At 34.6% G+C, this 22148-nt stretch overlaps 2 protein-coding genes across 4 annotated transcripts in view; both read right to left on the bottom strand.

The window, feature by feature from the left end:
- LOC136980687 (dynein axonemal heavy chain 2-like) overlaps positions 1–22148 on the bottom strand; it is a 647596-nt gene that overhangs the window by 378362 nt on the left and 247086 nt on the right. The gene's annotated exons all lie outside the window — the stretch shown is intronic.
- On the bottom strand, positions 597–22080 carry LOC136980701 (dynein axonemal heavy chain 2). Of its 3 annotated transcripts, XM_067276891.1 has the most exons (6): positions 21956–22074; positions 15292–15369; positions 6660–7008; positions 2576–2740; positions 756–869; positions 627–686 (listed from the first exon to the last, which is right to left on the bottom strand). In XM_067276891.1, coding segments are annotated over exons 2-6 (705 nt in total). In that variant the 5' UTR covers positions 15367–15369; positions 21956–22074; the 3' UTR covers positions 627–684. The 3 variants fall into 3 exon arrangements, with proteins under 3 accessions (XP_067132991.1, XP_067132990.1, XP_067132992.1); XM_067276890.1 differs by having other exon boundaries at positions 597–869; positions 15292–15368; positions 22016–22080; XM_067276889.1 differs by having other exon boundaries at positions 597–869; positions 21956–22073.

The raw sequence follows: 22148 nt of genomic DNA on the forward strand, positions 1-22148 counted from the left end.
CAAAATGTACTACGACAGAGCCATAATCACAGATAAAACAATTTACCACAACAGACCAGACATCACACTCATTGACAAACACAATAAAATCACATACATTATAGACATATCCATTCCAAACACTCACAATATACAAAACGCATGCACTGAAAAAATTAGCAAGTACACAGAACTCGCCCAGGAAATAAGGCATCTGTGGAGGATGGATAGGGTGCTTATTGTACCTGTTTTTCTCTCCTCTACAGGTGTCATACCACACACACTACACAAAAGCCTGGGCACATTACAATTGAATAGAAACACATACATCACACTACAGAAGGCCACTATATTGAATACATGTCATATTGTGAGAAAATTCCTGAATACAGACACACACACTGATACACTTCTTCAATTTCTGTTTTGGTTACTATGCCTTGACTTTGGTCTGGCATAGTACACAGCCATCGGTGTTAACCGAGTATATCTCACTTAACCCAACATAATAATAATAATAATTTGAGGACATTAAAATTCTAACATTACAAAATTTACTAAAAATATTAAATTTAAATGACTAGCATGGATTACAAAAATATGATAAATAGTTAAAAAATTTTTAAAAAGTAAATTATTTTAAATATTTGCCTGAATTTCATGAGAGAGCATTATAAACTCATTAAGACAGGGAGATTTTGATGCTTCTAAAATAGAAGAAATATGATGAACTGCAGATCTTTGTAATTGTTCACTAATACTTGAAAGATCTTCACATCTTTGCTTCCAAAACTGTATTTCTTCCAATGGTCCTATTGTTTCCACTTGACTTGCAACATTTTGAGTACCCAAAATTTCTTTAATTTGGCGTACCCAAAGCAAAACAACACCTAAAAAAGTCATATTTTTTTTAAAAAACTAATTTTCATAGTTAATTAAAATAATTATTTTATTTCTGTCATACAATTAACTAAAATCATTATAAAACTCAAATAAAAAAAAGGAAAAATTATATTTTAATTATATGCTTTTTAAATAAATAAATTCTTGTCTAAATGTCTTATAACTACTTATATCTCAATAATGCAAAGCATATTACTTCCAATTTTTATACACTCATTGACAAAAAACTATGCACCCAGACAGAATTTTCCAGTTACTATAAAACTCAACCTATAGCTGTCTTCAAGAAGTACTGTAATTACATAAATGATTATAGTCAGATAATGCCACTGGAATGCCTTAAAACTGCTGCCCCAGTATCCTATAAAAAGGCCTACAGAGGCTTGTGTTCAGAATTTTCGGTGTACCTGTTGTTTGGAAGTAAATAAATACCAAGCATGTTTATATAATGCAGTCAAAGACATTAAGCACAGCTGATTGAATGAAAACAACCACATCATCAAACTGAGGAAAGAAGGATAGCCATTTTGCTGAAAACTTCTCTTCATCTGGACTGTTTCGACCTGACTGAGGAAATGTTGGGGAATAGTGGATATGTGAGGGCACTTTTATATGATGGACAGGCTCTATATGTCCCAGACAGATTGTGAGGTTCAGAAGTGTACCAGAACCACACTAAAACGTAAGAGAAATTTATAAAATTATAAAAAATATTAATATTAAAATGTAGAAATTCTATGACCATAAAAGAATGTGTTCTGTTCAATCTAACAAAAAAACAAAAAAAAAAAGAGTAGTTCTCATATTTAAACAATAAAATAATGTGTCCTAAGTTCAAGAGAGAGAAGTTCTTTGTGTCCTCTCCGATTAGTATCAACTTGACAGCCGATTTTGATTCATCCTGTGATTTTGGTTCTGATCTCGTTACACCTAGTAGCGAGATGACCAATAAGAAGGTGGGGATTAGTAAGAACAACCAATTGGAATGGTCGATCTGGAACCCGAAAAAATTATAATATTGAAACTTCAAGGACACAAAGAACTTCTCTCTCTTGCTTCTTATCGTGCCACACCTTCCTTGGAAGAATTATCTTCACTCCTAACTCAGAGCAGAACTAAACATCTCCTCTACAGACTTCTTTGCAACTACACCCTGGGGCCATATTTAACAATTTTCATTGCAAAAATGTGTACATCAGACATTCAGCACCTCCTTCCTGTAAGCCTAAAAGTTTGACAATGGTGTTTAAAATGTCAGTAAAATCATGCTCGACATTCTGAAAGCCATTGTCAAACTTCTAGGCTTACAGGAAGGCGGTGCTGAATGACTGACATACACGTTTTTGCGATGAAAACATCAGCCACAACCTCTCTATTAACTGAGTTGAAATTGTTAATTTTCCTTCAGTTTCACCCACCGTTAAAAAGTTCATTGATTAATTCAGCAGTTATTAATATATGTTTTGAAAATACATTTGATTTAATAGACTCATCAAGAGTAAACACTCTCCCACAATTAGTCTGTTATATTGAGGATCTACTGCATATTATACTCTCTACTAAAAATAGTAATAAACAAGAATATAATACTAATTTGGGATCTTTGTCTTAAATTTGAATTATATTCTTGTCTATTCTATATATTCTAGAATTGCATTCATATTCTTGTATACCTATATAATTTGGTTTATACCTTCCAATCTCTGAACAAGTTCTTTATCATTAACTGCATCTTCAACTGATACATCTTGTCCTTCTTCTGGTATATATAATACTTTCTTCCTAATTAACTGATAACTGCAATCTGTTAAATTAGCAAGAAATTTATGAAGTTGAAATGAAAAATCATTTTTCACATCTGAATAAAACTGTTAAAGATCACATTATTTTGATATTTGAATTATTACTGAAAAAATATTGAATTTACTGCAACATATAGTTTAAATGTTTATATATATATATATAGAATATACCCAAGCATTTGACATTTAAATGTAACAAAAATGATAACTAAAATACTAGATTTTTACTAAATATATTTTAACTGTTATGATAGTATTGGGTTGTTCAGAAAGTAATTTAGTTTTTTTCATAGAAAAATAAACACAATATTCTTATAATATATAAATATTTTATTGAATTATATATTGACCATTTTGGTCAAATACCTGTTGTCATTGTTTCTGGTAGTAGCATGATTTCACATTCATAAAAATTTTGATCGTTGTTTACAAAAAACTGATCCAAGTGATTTTTGACATTGTCATTTCAAGTAAATGTCTTACAGTTTAAAAAACTTTGTATAGACCGGAACAAATAATAATCTGAGTGTGCCCGATCTGGCAAATATGGTTGGTGTGATAACACATCCCATCTAAGCTATAACAGTTTCTGACGAGTTACCAAACTTGTGTGAAATTTGGCATTATCATGGTAAAACACTACACTTTGTTTGTTGATCAATTCTGGTCTTTTCTGTTTGATGATATTATCCAATTTGTTTACTCGATGGCAGTACACTTTTGAATCAATTGTTAAATTGTTTGGTCCAAATTGTTAAAAAATCAAAAAAAAAAAATTTCTTTAAAATCCAACCATAGAGAGCCACTCTCATTAATAACATGTGGAACCCATATATCAAGCTTTGAAACGAAACCAATTCATTTTAAGTAATAATAAACAGTTCAATTTAACAGATTTAATCTCTTCATGATTTCATGTGTTGTTATACGGCAGATTGCTTCAATCAGTACCTTTATTTTGTTTTCATTGACTTCAAATGGCCATCCAGAATGTGGTGTATCTTTGACATTAAAATTGTCAGAATGCAATTTTGTAAACCAGTTTTGGCACTGTCTTTCTCTCAACACATCTTCTCCAAACATGTACAACAATTTTTTTCTTGTTTGAACAGCATTTTGATTTTTTTAGTTATAAAAAAACAAAATATGCCGAAAATGATGCTTTCAATTTTCCAAATTTGATGGGTCACCAAAAAAAAAACAATTGTACAGAATCGAACAAAATTTTTTACAAATAAGCCTTAAAATGTCAGCTGTCAAATTATATAATGAAAATGCGGTTTAAAATCAAATTGGCTGATAAAAATACATCTAATTCCTCCAGTAATAAAAAAACGAAATTACTTTCCGAACAACCCAATAACATTTTTGCAAACTTATTTGTAATATAAATTGGAAATAAAAATAAGAGAAATTGTCATCTTATAATAACTTTAGTAAGTGTGTAATTAGGCTCACAGAGTAACCCAGGGCAAACTAAGATTATGATGCTCCCTCTCGTTCTGGAAATTTGTGGGACATTGATAACAGATAATGAGTGACAGTCTGTCTTCTCCCAAATATGCCATTTCTTCTCAGCACCTCTTATCTGACAACCAGGGCATGCCCCACATTTCTCAAAGTTGCATCCCTGCTTTAAATATACCATATTTTAAGCATGCATTATATGCATGCTTAAAATATTCATTAATTTTATGCATATAATCCACAGGTTAACTGCATTTAAAAGACAATTTGAAAGAGATGCATATTACACAATAGTTACAGGCTGTATACCAATTTTAAATTGCAACTAAAAAAACTCATGTCTATGAAGCAATAGCTACAGATGTGACTGCCTACTTCTAGTCAAATTATTTAATTTCTAATATTTAATTATAGCCTTTACATAGCCCAAGAATTTGGCATATCATTTGGCATGTTTATCAGACATATTATCTGTGATTTTTTTTTTTTCGTTTTCTGCAAATTGAATTTGCATTCCAAGTTGGTTCATTCTGTGCTAGAAGAAAAGATGATGATTCACGCTTCCTAACAATGTATATTGTGTAATTTTCTTTGAATAAACATTATACATAAAATATTTGAGTATTTTTTCAGCATGAAACATTAATTTCTATGGGAAAAACTGTTTCGCTCAACGAGTGTTCCACATTATGAGCAAGATTCTGGAATGAATTATGCTTGTTAAGCAAGGTTCCACTTTAGTTGTATGATACTCTATTCATTGAATACTTTCAATTTCAAAAAATTCTTCCATTATAGATACCTCATACATTCTCATATTATATTATAACACCACTACAAAATCAAGTACAGTGATACCTTGTACTTTGAATTATTCTAACTTTGAATGTTTCAGAGTCTGAACTGTATAAATTCATCTATTATGCACCCATCTCTCACTATCACCATAAAAGTAAGTCTTGTGATACACTCACATTTTCAGTTCATTTTCATTTTATTTTTGGTGTGACATAGTTAGATAATGATTTTATATATGACCTATATATATAAAACCATTACCTAACCATGGCATCCAAGAAGTATATGGAAACAACAAAGCCTAAGAGGAAAGTTATAGTATCAACAACTGAGGTAAAAAAGGAACTTCTCACAATGCATGAAAGCAGTATTTGGCATGTTTAAGATGCCAAAGTCAATGTTGTGCAACCAATAAATGTAATTTTAATTTTGTTATATAGCATTTACATATTTTATTTATTGTTTTCATGTTTTTTAATTCTTTTTTTCAGTTCTAAAATAAATGACAAAATATATGTTCTTCAAAAAGTCAATAAAGGATAAGGATAGATATACTAAAGTACAGGTCATTTTTTACATCTTAGTCAAGCTATGTACACAAAGCAAAGTACTTAGTTCAGGCTCTGAAAGTTTTAAAAAGTTTGAGAGCCCCTTTTTAGTAATGCATAATGACCTTAAAGAGCACCTTGTCAAACTTCATCAAACAATCCACTAATTAAATAGACTGGTCCCGGCTATGGTGCATTTTTACACTATCCAAGATTTGTAAAAAAAGCTGTAACTGACTGTCATTTTCAAATTTCCTCCATTCTATTTATATAATACTGTATTTCCACAATTTAAGATGCACTCATTTTTATTTTTCTAAAGTATAGTCACATTTTATAATTGATAGTGTCTTACATATACAGTTAAAAATAATAATCAAAGCAAATGGGCCATATTGTAAACTGATCCGTTGTAACTTGATCTGGACGTCAAGTCAAAGATGGAAATTCCAACATACTTTCGTTTGTCTGAGAGAGTCTTTGTGTAGTTGTCATTCCAGTCGGTTGTATCCAAGAGTGAATAAAGTTAATTGTTAATTAACTACTTTTATGTGAAACAGTGTTGAAAACAAAATCGATATAAAAGGCCACATGATGTGTTATGCACCAATAATAGGTATTTTTGGCTATATTAATTAAAGGTCACATCAATTCAAATGTGCTTTGCCGGTTATGAGTATTTAATTTAAATGTCTGTTTAAAATATAAAATGTCTTCTAGATGGCATTATGATGCAGTATTAAAATGAATAGTTATGAGTTAGTTACTAAAAATTACCTATATCATGATATTTATATTTTGTATTTTAAAATTATTACTACATAACAAAACTTAAAAAACTGATTTTTTATAGAGGAAAATTTCTAAATAAAAATCTTAAAAAATTCAATTCCCAACTCATGGATCCACTTAGAATCAATGGTGTCTTAGAATTGAGGAAATAAAGATAAAGTTAAAAGGATTATAATCTAATTTTTTAAAACAGATAACACTGAATAAAATAAACTGTTTATAATACTATTCAAAAAATTAATTATAAAACTTTCTAAAATGAACTATGTACAACATACCGTATTTTTCATTTAAACTTTACTTGATTATGAACTTCTAACAACAGAAATGAAAAACATCAAATATAAAATTAAAATTTTCAAAAGGATACAACTTGGCCAAGTTTTGTTGCTAAATAATATTGGAGTATATATTTTTGATATCTGTTTTAATAAATTATTTAAACAATCAGATTTTATAGTTCCATACTGAAGTGACCTAGGAAGATTCTCATAAGTAATTCTTTCAAAATCATTTGCTTTAAGGAAATAACAAAGTTCTTCCACATAATATGTTGGCATTGTTGTATCAGCACATAATTTACCATCTTTATTAATGTAAAAGACTAAAAGATGTTGGGAAGCATCCACTAAATAGCGAAAAATTATATCATCATGATAATCTTGCCACATATCTGGTTTCAAACATGACAGTATAGTTTTTTCATGTATTATTTGACACTAAAAATAATAATTCATAATTTTCATTAAAATATTTAATAAAATTTAATACAAATTTCTTTAATTATTATGTAATTTTTTAATTAAATGAAAAATTAAACTTTACATTAATCTTATTTGAAGAAAATTCAACCACTCAAAAACTGCATAAACCTGATATAAGCTACAAAAAAACCAACAGAAAAAAATTGGGAAGTGCTAACGTTTTTGCCTATGTTGAATGGACATCTTCAGGCTAACTAATCTTGCAGCTGTTAAAACAATATGGGATTGCCATATACATGTGAAAAAGAAGGGTGATGTAAGCAGAGGGAGGGGGAGAGAAAAGTAAGTTTACAGTTTGAAGGACTTCCATGTGTTAGCCGAGTATATGAAATAACAAGACCCTGAGAGTCGCTCGGCTTTGATAGAATTAAAAAAAGAGGTTTATTAATTTCAGCGAACATAAATAATTTACAAAGAAACGATTACACACACTTACTAATTACTAATACAAATACATTTGGGACTGCGCGTAACAATGTCATCAATTAGTCCCCGCGTGCCGACAAGACAAAGAACTTATTCTAACTTATATCTAGCTTAACTAAGTACAGGGCCCTAGAGAAAGATAAGGTGGAAGAGAATTAAACAGAGATGATAAGACTGAAAATTGGTTCGAAGGGGTGACTGGCGGTAATAAATAAGAAAAAAAAAACCTCGGATCCGTTCCTTAATAACTTTCTTTGTTTCTGTTCGTCCCGTTTTTCTCTCTCTCCGAAAAATCTTCCTTCCTCTCGCTCCTGTCCTCCTATCTCCTCTGACGTAACCCCTCGACCCCTCGGTGTCACACCCTTTTTGTTTTTATTACCGTCCAGGCCACATGTGTCGACTAACTACCGCGTGGTTAAGTAAATAGAAAACGGAAGTAAAATTGTTACTACAGGAAGATAGTATAAGGAAAGTAAAGAAAAGAAAATAAATAAGGTTTAATAAAGCCACATACGTCCCCACCAAAAGACATATTAACAATTAACAGAAACATTAATATGGAGATACACAACCATTAATGGATGATGAACTACAGTTCATCTTCCAAAGTGAAGCCGGCGATAGTCCACTTTCTGCCCCCGTAAGTTATACGGGTGGGAGATATTACCCCTCTGTTCCAGCATGGTCTCATTACCCGAATCCTTGCGGTCTCCTTGATGCTGCTGGTTATGTTGATTATACCTATTGTAGCTCGCCCGTTGCGCAGTGGGTAGGTGAGGGATGTCTTCTTCCTCTTCAATCTCCTCGATCTCTCCGGATTGTGATCCTTCGTGTCCAATTGGGATGTTACGCTTCCGTCTAGGCTCACGGAAGTTTGAGAAGCACGGTTTTAGTCTGTCTATGTGTACAACAAGTTTTTCCTTTTTATTACAATTTTCGATTTCCGCGTTAACAGGCCCCAGGAGGCGAGAGACACGGAAAGGACCTAAATATTTTGGAGAAAACTTGCCTTGCTTCTTCCCTTTCCTTAACATCCAAACTTTCTGCCCTACCTCAAAGCTCCTCACCTTCCTCCCTGTGTTGATGCGGTTACGGTTAAGTTTGTTACGGTTGCGACTTAATTCGTATGCCGATTCACGGATGCATCGTAGCTTATCCATAAGGAAATCACGATACTCCCGAATACCCGGGTAGTCATTTGTCTGTTCAACAGGGAACGCATGAGGGAATTTAGGATCAAATCCGTAAAGAAGAAATGAAGGTGACTCACTAGTAGAGGAGTGTGTAGCATTATTATAAGCGAACACAGCAGTCTGTAAGAAGGTATCCCAATTGTTGTTGCTGCCGCCTGATATTCTGGCCAAAAGGTTACTGATGGATTTGTTCACACGTTCACAAACTGAGTTCGAACAAGGGCGATATGATGTCGTAACATTGTGCTTGACGGTAAGGATGTTGCACATTTCATTAAAGATGGAGGACGTAAAATTCGTGCCCCGGTCAGAGATGATGATCTCGGGACTGCCATATCTGCAGACTATCCTTTCGAAAAACACATTGGCTACAGAGGCCGCAGATTGGTCCCTTAAAGGGACGGCTTCTGTGTATCGAGTAAACATGTCAATTATGGTGAGAATATAACGATTACCCTTATGTGTTTGATTTAAAGGGCCAATTATGTCGATTGACACCTTTTGAAACGGATAATTAGCGACTTCCGTTTCTTGAAAGGGGGCTCTTCCTTGATGTAAGTTATGTTGTTGGCAAACTTTGCAGAACTTCACGAATCTATCGACGAGTTTTTTCATCTTCTTGAAGTAGTAGTAACGGTTGATCAGGTCACACGTTTTTTCTTTGCCGTAGTGTCCGGCTAATGGTGATTCATGGAATGCTTTAATTACGTCATTAATTGCTGTTTCCCCTACACAAACACGCCTCCATTGACGTATTCCAAACCGTCCCGGTCGTACGTGGACTAATACATCACCATCTACTTGATACTCAGGAAGTATGCCACTACTCGGGTAATCATTGTAAGAGGGTGGGAATTTAATTAAATGATTTCTCATTGGACCAAAAATTCTGTCCCCAATCTGGGACTTCTTTACCTTTTTCCACAACTCTTCACTGATGCAATTAATGACATCGCTGTTTGAGGGGGCTTCTTCTCTACTACCATGTGGTCGAGACAATAAATCAGCCACTGGGTTACTCTTCCCTTGAACATGCGTAATGACCAAATCAAAATTAGATAATTCTACGGCCCATCTCATGAGGCGGTTATTGTGATTTTTCATATTTTTCACAAAGGTTAAAGGTTTGTGGTCGGAAAGCACAGTGACCTTCTGACCAAGAATAAGATGTTTAAAGTGGCGGAGGGCTAAGATTATTGAGTAGCATTCCTTCTCGATAGTGGAATATTTTAGTTCGGGCCCACGGAACTTCCTACTAAAGTAGCCAATGGGAATGAGTTTCCCTTCGCTTTCCTGTTCTAAGACCGCACCAGCCCAGGTATCTGAAGCGTCCGAGTGCATGAAAAAAGGTATTTTAAAGTCGGGATGAGATAGCACAGGGGGTTTAGATAATAGTTCTTTAAATTTTTCGAAGCTTGATTGGCACTGGTCGTCCCATAAGAACTTTACATATTTTTTAGTCAGATATGTAAGAGGAAGAGCAATCTCGGCAAAGTTTGGGATAAAGTTGCGGAAGAATCCCACCATTCCGAGGAAACTCCTGACGTCTTTCACATTACGCGGGGGTTGGACTTCTTTAATCGCATCCACGTTGCAGGGATCAGGTCGTATCCCCTTACTATCGATGATGTGTCCCAGATACCGCACTTCTTTCACCATGAATTTCGATTTTTTTGGGTGCAATTTCAAGTTGGCTTTGTCTAATATAGAGATTACCTCCCTTAGGAGTTTCACGTGATCTTCAAAGGATTGGGAGAACAACACAATATCGTCTTGAAAGACGAAACAATTGATATCTATGAATCTCCCCAACAGCCTAGACATGGCGTATTGAAAATACCTCCCGCTATTCTTTCCACCTTGCGGGAGGCGGCACATCTGGAATTTTCCCCAAGGAGTAGAGAAAGCAAAGAAATGACGTGTTGATTCATGTATGGGTATCTGGAAATATCCAGACTTTAGGTCGATTACCGAGAAGAATTTGCTTCCCTGAAACTTCGTTAAGATCTCATCCACACGGGCTAGAGGGAACTCCTGGGACTGGGTTACTTCGTTAATTCTTCGTAGATCGAGAGTAACCCTTAACTCGCCGGACTCCTTCGGGACAATGTGAAGGGGGGAATTCCATTCAGAAGTACTCTCCTCGCAAATCCCCGCCTTCAGATATGAAACTATCATTTTCTTTAGTTCACTCAAATAACATTGCGGTATTCTATATTGTTTTGTATTAATTATTTGGTTACTTTTAATGATAGGTGTATGAAGAAATTCCTTAGTACCGGTCAAATCTTCTATTTTCCGTGCGAAACATCCGGGGTGTTCATTAAAGATACGCTCCACTTCCTTTTTTTCGTAGTCTTTCAAATGGGATAAATTAACCTCCATCGTATTATCGGATTCCTCCCTTCTGAATCCACAACACTGATAAAAGTCATCAATTTCGGTTCTATTCCAAGATGTTACATTCTCACCTGTTTCAATTAATACTTCCGGGAACCTGTTTAACACATCCATACCCAATACTCCTTCGTATTCGACTTCGGATGGCAAGTGCATGCAAGTCATTTGAACATTTTGAGTTCTCCCTCCTCTTTCGATCTTGATATTAGACTCCCATTCGCATTCGATAACCTCCCCACCGATTCCTCGTAGTCGTTTCCAACTCCTGTGAAGTGCACCGTTCGGTCCCCTACTCCATATCTCGCTCTGAGCGATCTTCAGGCTTAGCACGGACCTTTCCGCACCCGTATCGACCAGAAACTTGATACTGGTACCATAAGCATCACCAAGAATGAGGGGAAGGCCCTTTTTAGAGAAGAACACATTAGGGGCCAGGGTTAGCTCGATGCATGGGACGTGATACTGGCTATCATCACGCCCCGTAATTAGTTTAAATCATTTATATTCCGTTGAGGGCACTGGCGGGCCAGGTGGCGAGGATTCCCACAAATGTAACACCTTTTTAGGACAGATCGGTTCGGGCTATCCTTATTTTTATCTAGATTTCCACCCAGTCTTTCGACCAAACCATTAACAGTACTACATAACGACCCCACCATTTTTTCCAACCTTTCAAGTCTATCGTCTTCCTTTGTTTTCACAATATTCATCACACCATTCGGATCCTCATTAGCGGTTGGGTTCTTTATTTCAATGGTGTGTACAAATTTATTTTCTCTACTAACGTTACACTCGAGTTCGACCCGTTCTTCCCTCTCCGCTTCCTTAATTGCCTGATCTAAGGTCTGGGGTTCTCTCCTTAATACGTATCCCTTTAGCTGGGGCCTTAGGCCCTTTATAAATCTCTCTCTAATAATGTCATCCCTCAAGGCACCAATTTTTTCGTTATTGGAAGCGGCCTTCGACAACAGTGTATTCATGCGGATGACATAGTCACATACCGTCTCATCATGGTTCTGCTTAATACTTAAGAGTTGGTCGAGTGCATTCTTTTCCTTAAGTTCTCGCTTTTCGTAACATTGAATTAATTTTTGCCTAATTCCCTCAAAAGTACAAGGATCTTGGTCAGCCAAGCTGAAGAACGTCGATAATGGCCCCCCTTTTAACCGAGCTTGTAAGACAGCCAATTTCACTTCACTGTTCCACCCAGCCAGGCGAGATATATTATCTATGGTCTTGAAGAATTGGCGGACATTAACCAAATCACTGCCACTATTAGAAAAAATGGGAACCATTCCTAGAAACCCTGTGACTACCGGAGGGATCCCCTCACCCTCGCCTCCTGAGGATGTAGCAAGATTGTTCTGGTTACAATCATCCATAATTAATGATATAAAAATAATACAATTGATTACAAATTGTAGGGCCTTAAATCTACAGGCACGATAATACAATGCTACGTTCTATACAATAAAAACCGTATCCCGTTACTAACAGAATCCTGTCGCGGACGCCATTGTTAGCCGAGTATATGAAATAACAAGACCCTGAGAGTCGCTCGGCTTTGATAGAATTAAAAAAAGAGGTTTATTAATTTCAGCGAACATAAATAATTTACAAAGAAACGATTACACACACTTACTAATTACTAATACAAATACATTTGGGACTGCGCGTAACAATGTCATCAATTAGTCCCCGCGTGCCGACAAGACAAAGAACTTATTCTAACTTATATCTAGCTTAACTAAGTACAGGGCCCTAGAGAAAGATAAGGTGGAAGAGAATTAAACAGAGATGATAAGACTGAAAATTGGTTCGAAGGGGTGACTGGCGGTAATAAATAAGAAAAAAAAAACCTCGGATCCGTTCCTTAATAACTTTCTTTGTTTCTGTTCGTCCCGTTTTTCTCTCTCTCCGAAAAATCTTCCTTCCTCTCGCTCCTGTCCTCCTATCTCCTCTGACGTAACCCCTCGACCCCTCGGTGTCACACCCTTTTTGTTTTTATTACCGTCCAGGCCACATGTGTCGACTAACTACCGCGTGGTTAAGTAAATAGAAAACGGAAGTAAAATTGTTACTACAGGAAGATAGTATAAGGAAAGTAAAGAAAAGAAAATAAATAAGGTTTAATAAAGCCACACATGCTTTGGGGAGAAGTTAATTGCAGAAGTTAATAGCAATATTTTGCAGGCAGTCCTATAAATTTCCACTTGCTCCATGTGTCTGAAAAAGGGTCACTGGGAAGAGCTACAAATGGAGCATGTACAGTCAAAATCCACATCGATGTCAGGGTTGGGAGCAAAGATAGCTAGTGCGGTGCTAGCCAATCCTTTCAGGATTGAATCCCAATGTTCTTTGAGGTAAGTGTTTAAATGGCACATTGTAGCATCTATGTATTTTAAGTTGCAGTTGGATCTGTGATCAGAAGATGTCCATTCAACATGGGTGAAAATGTTAGCACTTCCCAATTTTTTCTGCTGGTTATTTGGTGTTTTTTGTAGCTTTGTATCTTATGTAAGATTATAATTATAATTTGTAAAAAAAAAATTAAGAAAAAATTGTACTTATTAAAATAATAAACATTTTTCAAATCATATGGTATAGTTATAATAAAGAAAAAATATAAATCAATTTGATATACATAATTTTATTTTATAATCTATAAATAATTACACTTATTATTTACAAACATAATTATTGTTCTGCACTCTATATATCATTGCTGTACAGTAATACATCGATTTTCGTTGACTTCGGTTATTGTCGATTTTTTTCATGAAAAATTTGTCACGGTTTTCATCAATTGCCTCAGATTTCGTTGGCATGCTAAAGTGACCTCGCTGCTAATTTTGCAAAAACAAAGGGCAACCCACGCATTTTCCAGTGCAGTGTGGCGTTATTTCTTATTGTGTGAACATTACCCCACGACTGCCCACCATTGGCCAATGGTTCCATTCCCTGAACAATGGGAGTTCAGTCATGGGTTCACACTTCCCAAAGGCAGGCTGGCCATGTGAAGTTTTCTGAATTTTCTCCACATCTGTAATGCCTGAATAGGAAAGGGCCAGTTATCCTTAAACGGATTTCCCAGAAGGCATTATTTCCCTCGATACGACCATCATAAACACATACAACTATTATTACATGACAATTACATCACACTTTACCATGGGGCAATATAGGCTAGAACACTGGTTCCCAACCGGTGTTCCGCGGAACACTGGTGTTCCGTAAGCATCTCCCAAGTGTTCCGCAGATTTAGTCGCAAATCGGAAAGTGTACAATCGTAGGCCTATTTGAGCTGCCAAATATCAAAAAATTAAAATCATAAAATTTTCATAAACTTAAATATATATGTACAGTACGACTCGTACTTATGGAGTGTACTACTGTTTCGAATAAGATAAAGGCAATGATAAAAACTGAATGAAATATGTAAAAAACAGCAGGCACAAGTTTCCATTAAAGTTATTTAGGTATATTTTTTCCTGTCTTAGAATTGGCGTTAATAATATGAGTAGAGATTTTGAATTATAACTGCTCAATTCTAATAAAATAACTGATGACAAGCTTATGTATTTCATATTAACTTAAGTAAGTGTTCCGCTAAAGAAAATTGCTCACAAAAGTGTTCCGCATCCTAGAAAAGGTTGGGAACCACTGGGCTAGAAGCTCATGTCCAACTAGCTTCTACAAGACATTACCCCATGTGTCTAGCCGAACAATTCCATTGCTTTCATCTTAATGCTTTTATCTTTATGCTAATTAGTCTTTTATGTTAATTTCTTATTGCTTTTAGTATTTAACACTATATTAATTCTCTACAAAATGTGTTTTTGGTATGTATTTTGGAGTGTCTAGAATGAATTAATTGGATTTACATTGATTTATATGGAAATAATTGCCTTGATTTTTGTTGGTTTTGGATTTCGCCAATTGTTTTCGGACAGATTATCGACAAAAACCGAGGTATCACTGTACTTACTGTGCACTGGTATCACTTAATTTTTTTACATTTCTTGATATTTCAATGGCCCAAGTCCAAAAAATGTAAAAATCTTGAAGGTCATTTTTTGACTGACTGTCATACATTCCCTCTGTTATATATTATAACATAGCTGGGAAAGTAAAAATTATCTGTTCAACAAAAATAACCAAATTTCTTAATGAAAGAGAATATAAAAATAATGTTCATTAATTAAGTTAATCTACTTACAACTTTGGCTAAATCTTCTGAAGTAGAAAAGTCAAAGTTTTCATTTTCAAATTCTAATGCAGATTGAAAATCCATATCTAGAATAAAAAATATACATATCAAAATTTTAAAAGCAATTCATTACAAATTAAAATTTTAATATAATGAAATATTTCACATAATCTTTCTCTCAAAACTTTATGTTCTAAAACTATTCTGTTATTATAAAATATTAAACTTTTTGAGTGACCCATTATGTTTAGTCACAACCCTATCATATGTGGTGATGATGCAATTAACACCCTTTTGAACAAGAGGGTGTCAATTGCATTACCAGCTCAAGACAGCAGAAGAGTCAGAACATGGTTTGTGGTGTACGATTTATTTTTTCAACAGAAAAATGGGTTAACATCTGGCTTGAACAGGACTACAATAAAATATCGGTTTTCGCAACAAAATTACTTTCTCCCGACACGAGTATGTTTACACAAAAACTATCATATAAATACAGTATACAATTTTATATATGGACAAGACTGTCGAGATGCTATCTTCACACTCTCTATTCCTCTTTCCCTTCAATCGTCGATTCGCTTCACTCGACGTTCCTCGTTGTTCCCACTCGCTTCTCAGATGTTTCGAAAAAGGCCCTGTTCCGTTGGCCTTGCCGCTATTTATACCGTCCTGCCTCCCCCTGCTGAGTTAATCGTCCCTTCTGGGTCTAACGGACGATGGAACGTTAGGCAAAGCAACGAAGGGCATTGTCTGCTAAGGGAACAATATGGCAAACAATCGCCACAGTGGGATGGAGTGGGTACTAAAGCAGACTCTGTTATTACAAAATCATTTATTATGATAAAAAAAGGCTTAATATAGTTTAGTATGATATTCACGCCAAGCACTAGTAGTAGGAAATATGCATTCCTTTTCCGTTTTGAACATTTATGTTCAATTTAAAAGTTTTATTTCGCCTGAAGATGACGAAAATATATTCGTTGAAAGTGCTAGAAAAAAGAAAAACTAGTAATAACGCCATACACAGTGAACTCTACTTCCTACAAAAAAGGCTTACGAAAATTATTCAAATTCTTCTTCTAGGAAGCAATTAAGTCCACAAAATCTGTCTATTAATTTCTTTGTGAAGCCTGAAGTCCTGGAATTATGTTGGCATTATGTCCTTCAATGGTTCATCAGCCCCAGGGCTTCATTAAGCAGAATCCTAGAATCCTTTGGCTGACAGATGTGGATTAACCATACGGAACATTTGACAGTCACTCATTTAGATTATGTTAACCAGGAACTGTGATACTTTGGCATTCAAGTAAATTGCAACACAGACTTTTTTTGTAAAAGTACATTAGGAAAAGCACTATCCAGAATTGGATCTTATCATGGACAAAAAACTGGGTCTCTGTAAACATAGATCTTTGTAAAAGAACCAGAACTTTTTCATGAAAAAGATCTGTGTGTCCTTAAAACATGGGTTCTATTCTGTTCCTTGATCATCCACTCCAATTGGTCTCTGTTCCTCATGTACATTTTTTGATTATCTACATTTATAGCTGTTTCCAAGCTTATGTAGAGAACTAATATACCGAGGTATATTATTTCTGTGCGATGGGTATAAAATGAGGACTTCACAAAGAAATTTACAGGAATTTAACACGTTTATTTATATATACACCACGTATCAATTAACTTATAGCTATATATTACAAAGGTTAATCATACAATTAATTAATTACAAGATTTTGGTCCTTCCGACAAGTGGAGAAAATTAACGCTCAAAAATGAGTATGTAACCTCATGATAATTATACGACGTGTACCTCCATCTTCCTGGAACAGAACAGGTGACCCTTCTCGTTAACGATCCTTCCTTTGTCTTCAAAATATCGTATACGTCCAAACGTCTGAAGCGCCAGTTGAAGGAAAAAAAAAAGTCCTTTCTCCTTTCCTTTCCTTTCGCTTGTTTGATATGGCCTTTCTCAGGTCGTACATTCCCTTTTATACCTCCCTCCATCCGGGGAATTCTCTATCACGAGACACAGGGTAAACCAATCGGCAGAGCGTAGCTGCATGACGCGATACATGGTGAAAACCCGACACGGTTAACGGAATACAAAAAATCACAAAACAATACAGAAATCAAACACAATAGTCACATAGCACTACATATCTCCCCTGCAAAGAATCATTTTCCGAAATGTAATTTTTGGAAATCTATCCTTCTTCCCCTTCGGTGATACGATCTCTCACTCCCTTCCGTTCCCTCTGGCTGATTCACACCTTCGTTACTGACATCCCCAGCCTGACTGCTACTACCCCTACTCCTAATGGTGCGAAAATTAAAGTCCTAAATGATGCCATTTTGGACTTTAATTTGCCATGTAAAGCATTGAGAATCAAAAGTGGTTTGAAAACTAAAATGTTCATTTTGTTTTGTTTCTATTGTTCTTTTCAGTGTGAGTTCAATCTTTTGTTGTAATGGTTATTGAAATTAAAAAGAAAGAGGATATGGAGAAAAGAGATTTATCTTTGGTGTTTTGGTTTTATACTTTATTTTTGTTAAGTTTGTTATAAATGCTAATGATGGAGCACAGCTGTGAAAGCACTTGTTATATGAAGATCAGTAATAAAAAGTAACTCTTTGAATAAAGCAGTGAACTGTAGTTTTTTTGAAAAACTAAGTTTAAAATTTTAGAAATGGTTCCATTTCAAACTTCAATAAATTCCATTCTTTGTTTCAATCAGAACCTTTTCACCCAATGATGATGAACATGTTTTTGCTAAAAGTGCATTTAAGAATTTAATGAAATGCTTTAAAATTTAATGTCATAAGACAGTTATTTGTTTATTTCTATTCAACAATTTTTAATTCTATGGCCCAGTAAAAATTAACTAGGCTGAAGTACACTGCAAAATGCAATATACTGTTAAGATTTATAAAATGATAACGGTGAGATAAAAATCATTATTTTCATAAGTTTTGGTAAAAAAAAAATTACAGATTTTACTGAATGATAATTATGAAAAATAAAATAAAACAATTTTCACCTGTGGAACATACTTCTTACTGTAACTGTATTAGATCCAATGGTTAATGTTACCTTAGGTAGCCAAGATGGCGGCTCGTCTCTAATTCCAGCAAGGAAGCAATGGGACGCTCGTTCTAACCTAACCTATTCTAATAAATTACCATAATTAATAGCAACCAAATTATTAGAATAGGTTAGGTTGTGTTAGGTTAGAACGTGCGTCCCATTGCTTCCTTGCTGGATTTAGAGACGAACCGCCATCTTGGCTACCTAAGGTAACATTAACCGATCCAATTAAATTATTCTTTGAACAAACTGTTAAATTTTAACAATTTACATAGAAGTACTGGTGTATAAACAAGAAAAATAGCAAAACAGACAAAAACTTCTGTCTTTAGATGTTAAGTCTAATAGTATAATTATAACTCACAAAATACATATACAAAAATACAAAATTGATTGCTAGTACTTTCAATAAATTATTCTTATCATATCTTTGGGCAATCAACTAAATTAATTAGAAATCCAAAAACAGTCATTCCAAACACATTTACATAACATACACAGGTTGTCTAAAAAAAAAACCGAACTTTTGCTCTAGGAAGAGAAAACTACAAGAAATATTTTTATAAATATATTTATCTATTCGAAATAAGATCCCTTTGCAGCAATATAATGTTCAGAACATGTAATTAGTATTTCAAAGGACTTTTTCAGCTCCTGTTTTGGCACTTGGTTCAGTACTGTGGTCACAGCAGCTTCAATCTTGGGAGTGTCCTTGTAATGAGTCCATTTCATTGGAATTTTAAGTTTTGGGAACAGAAAATAGTTACAGAGAGCCAGATTGGGAGAATATGGTGGATGGTCTAGGGTTACAATATCTTTTCAAGCCAAAAATTCACAAACGGCAATGCTCTTGTGAGAGGGTGAATTGTCATGCAGCAGTATCCAGCTTCCTTAGCACAATACTTAGGCCATACACATAAAATTCAGTTCCAAAGACAATCCAAAATACCCAAATGAAATTCTCCAGTAACATTCTGGCCATTTGGGACAAATTCTTTGTGCACGATACTTTTGGAATCATAAAAACAAACGAGCATGGTTTTGACTTGCAATTTATGGAAACAAAGTTTTTTCAGTGTGGGTTCATCTGATGACTTCCACACAGAACTTTTACATTTTGTCAATGTGTCTTATTGATAGCACCACATCTCATCACTCATGACAATATTTTTGAGAAAATTTGGAATGCAGCAAGCTGTTTTAATGATGTCCTGAACATGCTGAATGAGCACCTGTTTTTGTTCCTCAATGAGTGAGTGCAGAACAAAGCAAGAACAGACCTTACATTTGTTCAAATGAATATGTAAAATTATGTGGAAAAAGTCCTTTGACACTCCCAATTCCTCTGACAACTGTAGGTTTGCCGATCTAGGGGGAATAGAATTAAACCTGCATCCCATGTCAGGAATGGGAAAGAGGCACTTGCATATGTGGATGGTGGTGAAGAGGCAATGATGACATGTGCTTTACACAAAACCCATTTATTATACAAAATTTCTTACATGATACTTCTAAATCCAGACCAGGCCAATCCTAAATAGTTAAGTCCATGAAGTTGTTAATACAGAGTATCATCGAGGCAGGTCTTCTCATTGAGTTTAGTCAAAGTCTCAGCCCTGGGGCAGTGCGAAGAGTCATCCGAATGAGCAGTACAAGGTGGACAAGAGTCTGATCAGGTACTTAGAAAGTTTAAGCAAAGCAGAGATGGTTCTGTTGCTCAACAAGTGACACACAGATAAAAGTTTATGGAAGGAGAGAGATTCTCCCTCTGACCTTAAATTCTGCATTTTTACAGTTTTTTTCATGACTAATTGTTATTTCTGATTCCTCAGTCCCTATCTCACTTCTCAATTGGTCCTTTCACTGTCTCGAGGTGAAAACCGAGACTAGTTTGGGTCATGAGAAAGGTCCATTTCAGACAGTCTACCCAACACCATCCCTTGACTCTGATATTGACAGAACAAAGAAACCTGCACTCATAATTTACCCGTTATTTCCTTTATTCTGTTAGTTCAGAATTTTAAAGATCCAATGCAATGTCTTGTCCCAGGATGTTTTTCCTCACTTCCACATCACATTGTTTAAATAACACTTCTCTTTCTCTCTTATATAACCTACATTTTACTTTGTTCTAATCTAAACTTTGACAATCTTTAAATACATTATACGATCAACTCAATTTTGGAGTTCGTCCAGAACCTCACACAACATTCTACAGGTCACATTCAGATCCTTTCCTAATATTTGCCATCCTTTATCAATGTTACTGTCCATAGTAAAGTCTTCAGACAACCACTTTTTGGATCATTTTCAATTGACTCCCGGCCATCTTTGAATTAACTAAACCAGTTGTAAACATGTGTTTGGCTTAAGCAATCATTCCCATATATTTGTTTCAGTAACTTAAACATTTCGGTAAAAGTTTTTTTAATTTTATGCAGAACTTAAATGTTGGCATGTTGCTCCATTGCAATTTTCTGACGGGGCACAAAATAACCCTTATGTTTCACGCCACACAAAGGATTGTTATGAACCAATTCAAATATAATTTCATATGCCATTTTACAGTTTTCCACTAGGTGGCATTCGAACTGTTTGTGTTCCTGACAGACTCCTCCCGGAGGGGAGCATCTGGCAGGCCGCCCAGTGTTTAACATCACTAGTTATTGATTCACGGTAATTCTTGAACAAAAGAAATATATACTAAACTACAAGCAGCACCACCTAGTGAAAAACTCTAAAATGGCATAGAATGCATTGTGAAAGGCAAGAAATCATAAATTTGATAACTATTATTTTTGGTCTTCGGTCCAAAAGTAGGGTATCATTGAATTCGTCTCGGTCCCGAGTTCAAATATATACTCAGTCCCGCAATTCAGCAGGGAGTAATCTATAGAATATCCTTATACTCTAATAAAGTCAACGCTTTGATAATTTAATAAACTAATTATATGTGCCTTTTTAAAAAAAAAATAAGTTCTAAACATGTAAAATATTTTTATATTACTTTAAAAGCATTGTGTTTAAAATCTTATGTGGTAATATTCCAAATAAGTAAACAAAGTTAATTTTTTATTTAAAATTATTAATACTACACAATTAAAAACTTATTGTGTCCGAAAACTTCTTCCTTTCGTCAAATTCCTGACTAAAAACAGGTACAAAATGCTCTATTAAACCGAAAGTGTCGACACTTCTTCCTATCAATACAGTCGCCCGCTTGACACATTTACAATCGCTGTAAATAGCAGTTAATAACAAATTAACGAACTAGATGGCGCTGATCGCAAGATTCATTCCAAGGGCTAGACGCTCGTGCTAATAGAACAAAATCTTTTTCGAATTATCATCATCATGACATTACGGACATTGTACTTTAAAATACACGTATTCTTAAAAAATTAAATAATTACAACGATATAAAACAATTTTAAATATATATATACGTTTATAGAATATAAGAAAATACGGCAATGAATATGTCAGAAGAGAGATAAAATGCGTTCTCAGAAAGTCATTCAATTGATTAATCATTCATTATAAAAGTAAATAATACATTAATATACGTTTGAATCCCGTATATGTTCTTATTTTCAAATCGTCATCTATTTAAAAATCAAAAATATTAAACTTTTTATTTACCTCAAATTAATATAATTAGCTCACAACTAAAAGAACGCACGCCAACCGTTACCATGACAACGAACTAATAGCAGACGCACTATTTCACAAACGAAAACTTTCACTTAAAACTAGCCAAAATAGTATATATTTT

The sequence above is a fragment of the Centruroides vittatus genome, unplaced genomic scaffold (genome assembly GCF_030686945.1).
Source record: "Centruroides vittatus isolate TY-2023 unplaced genomic scaffold, ASM3068694v2 contig_717, whole genome shotgun sequence".
NCBI lineage: Eukaryota > Metazoa > Arthropoda > Arachnida > Scorpiones > Buthidae > Centruroides > Centruroides vittatus.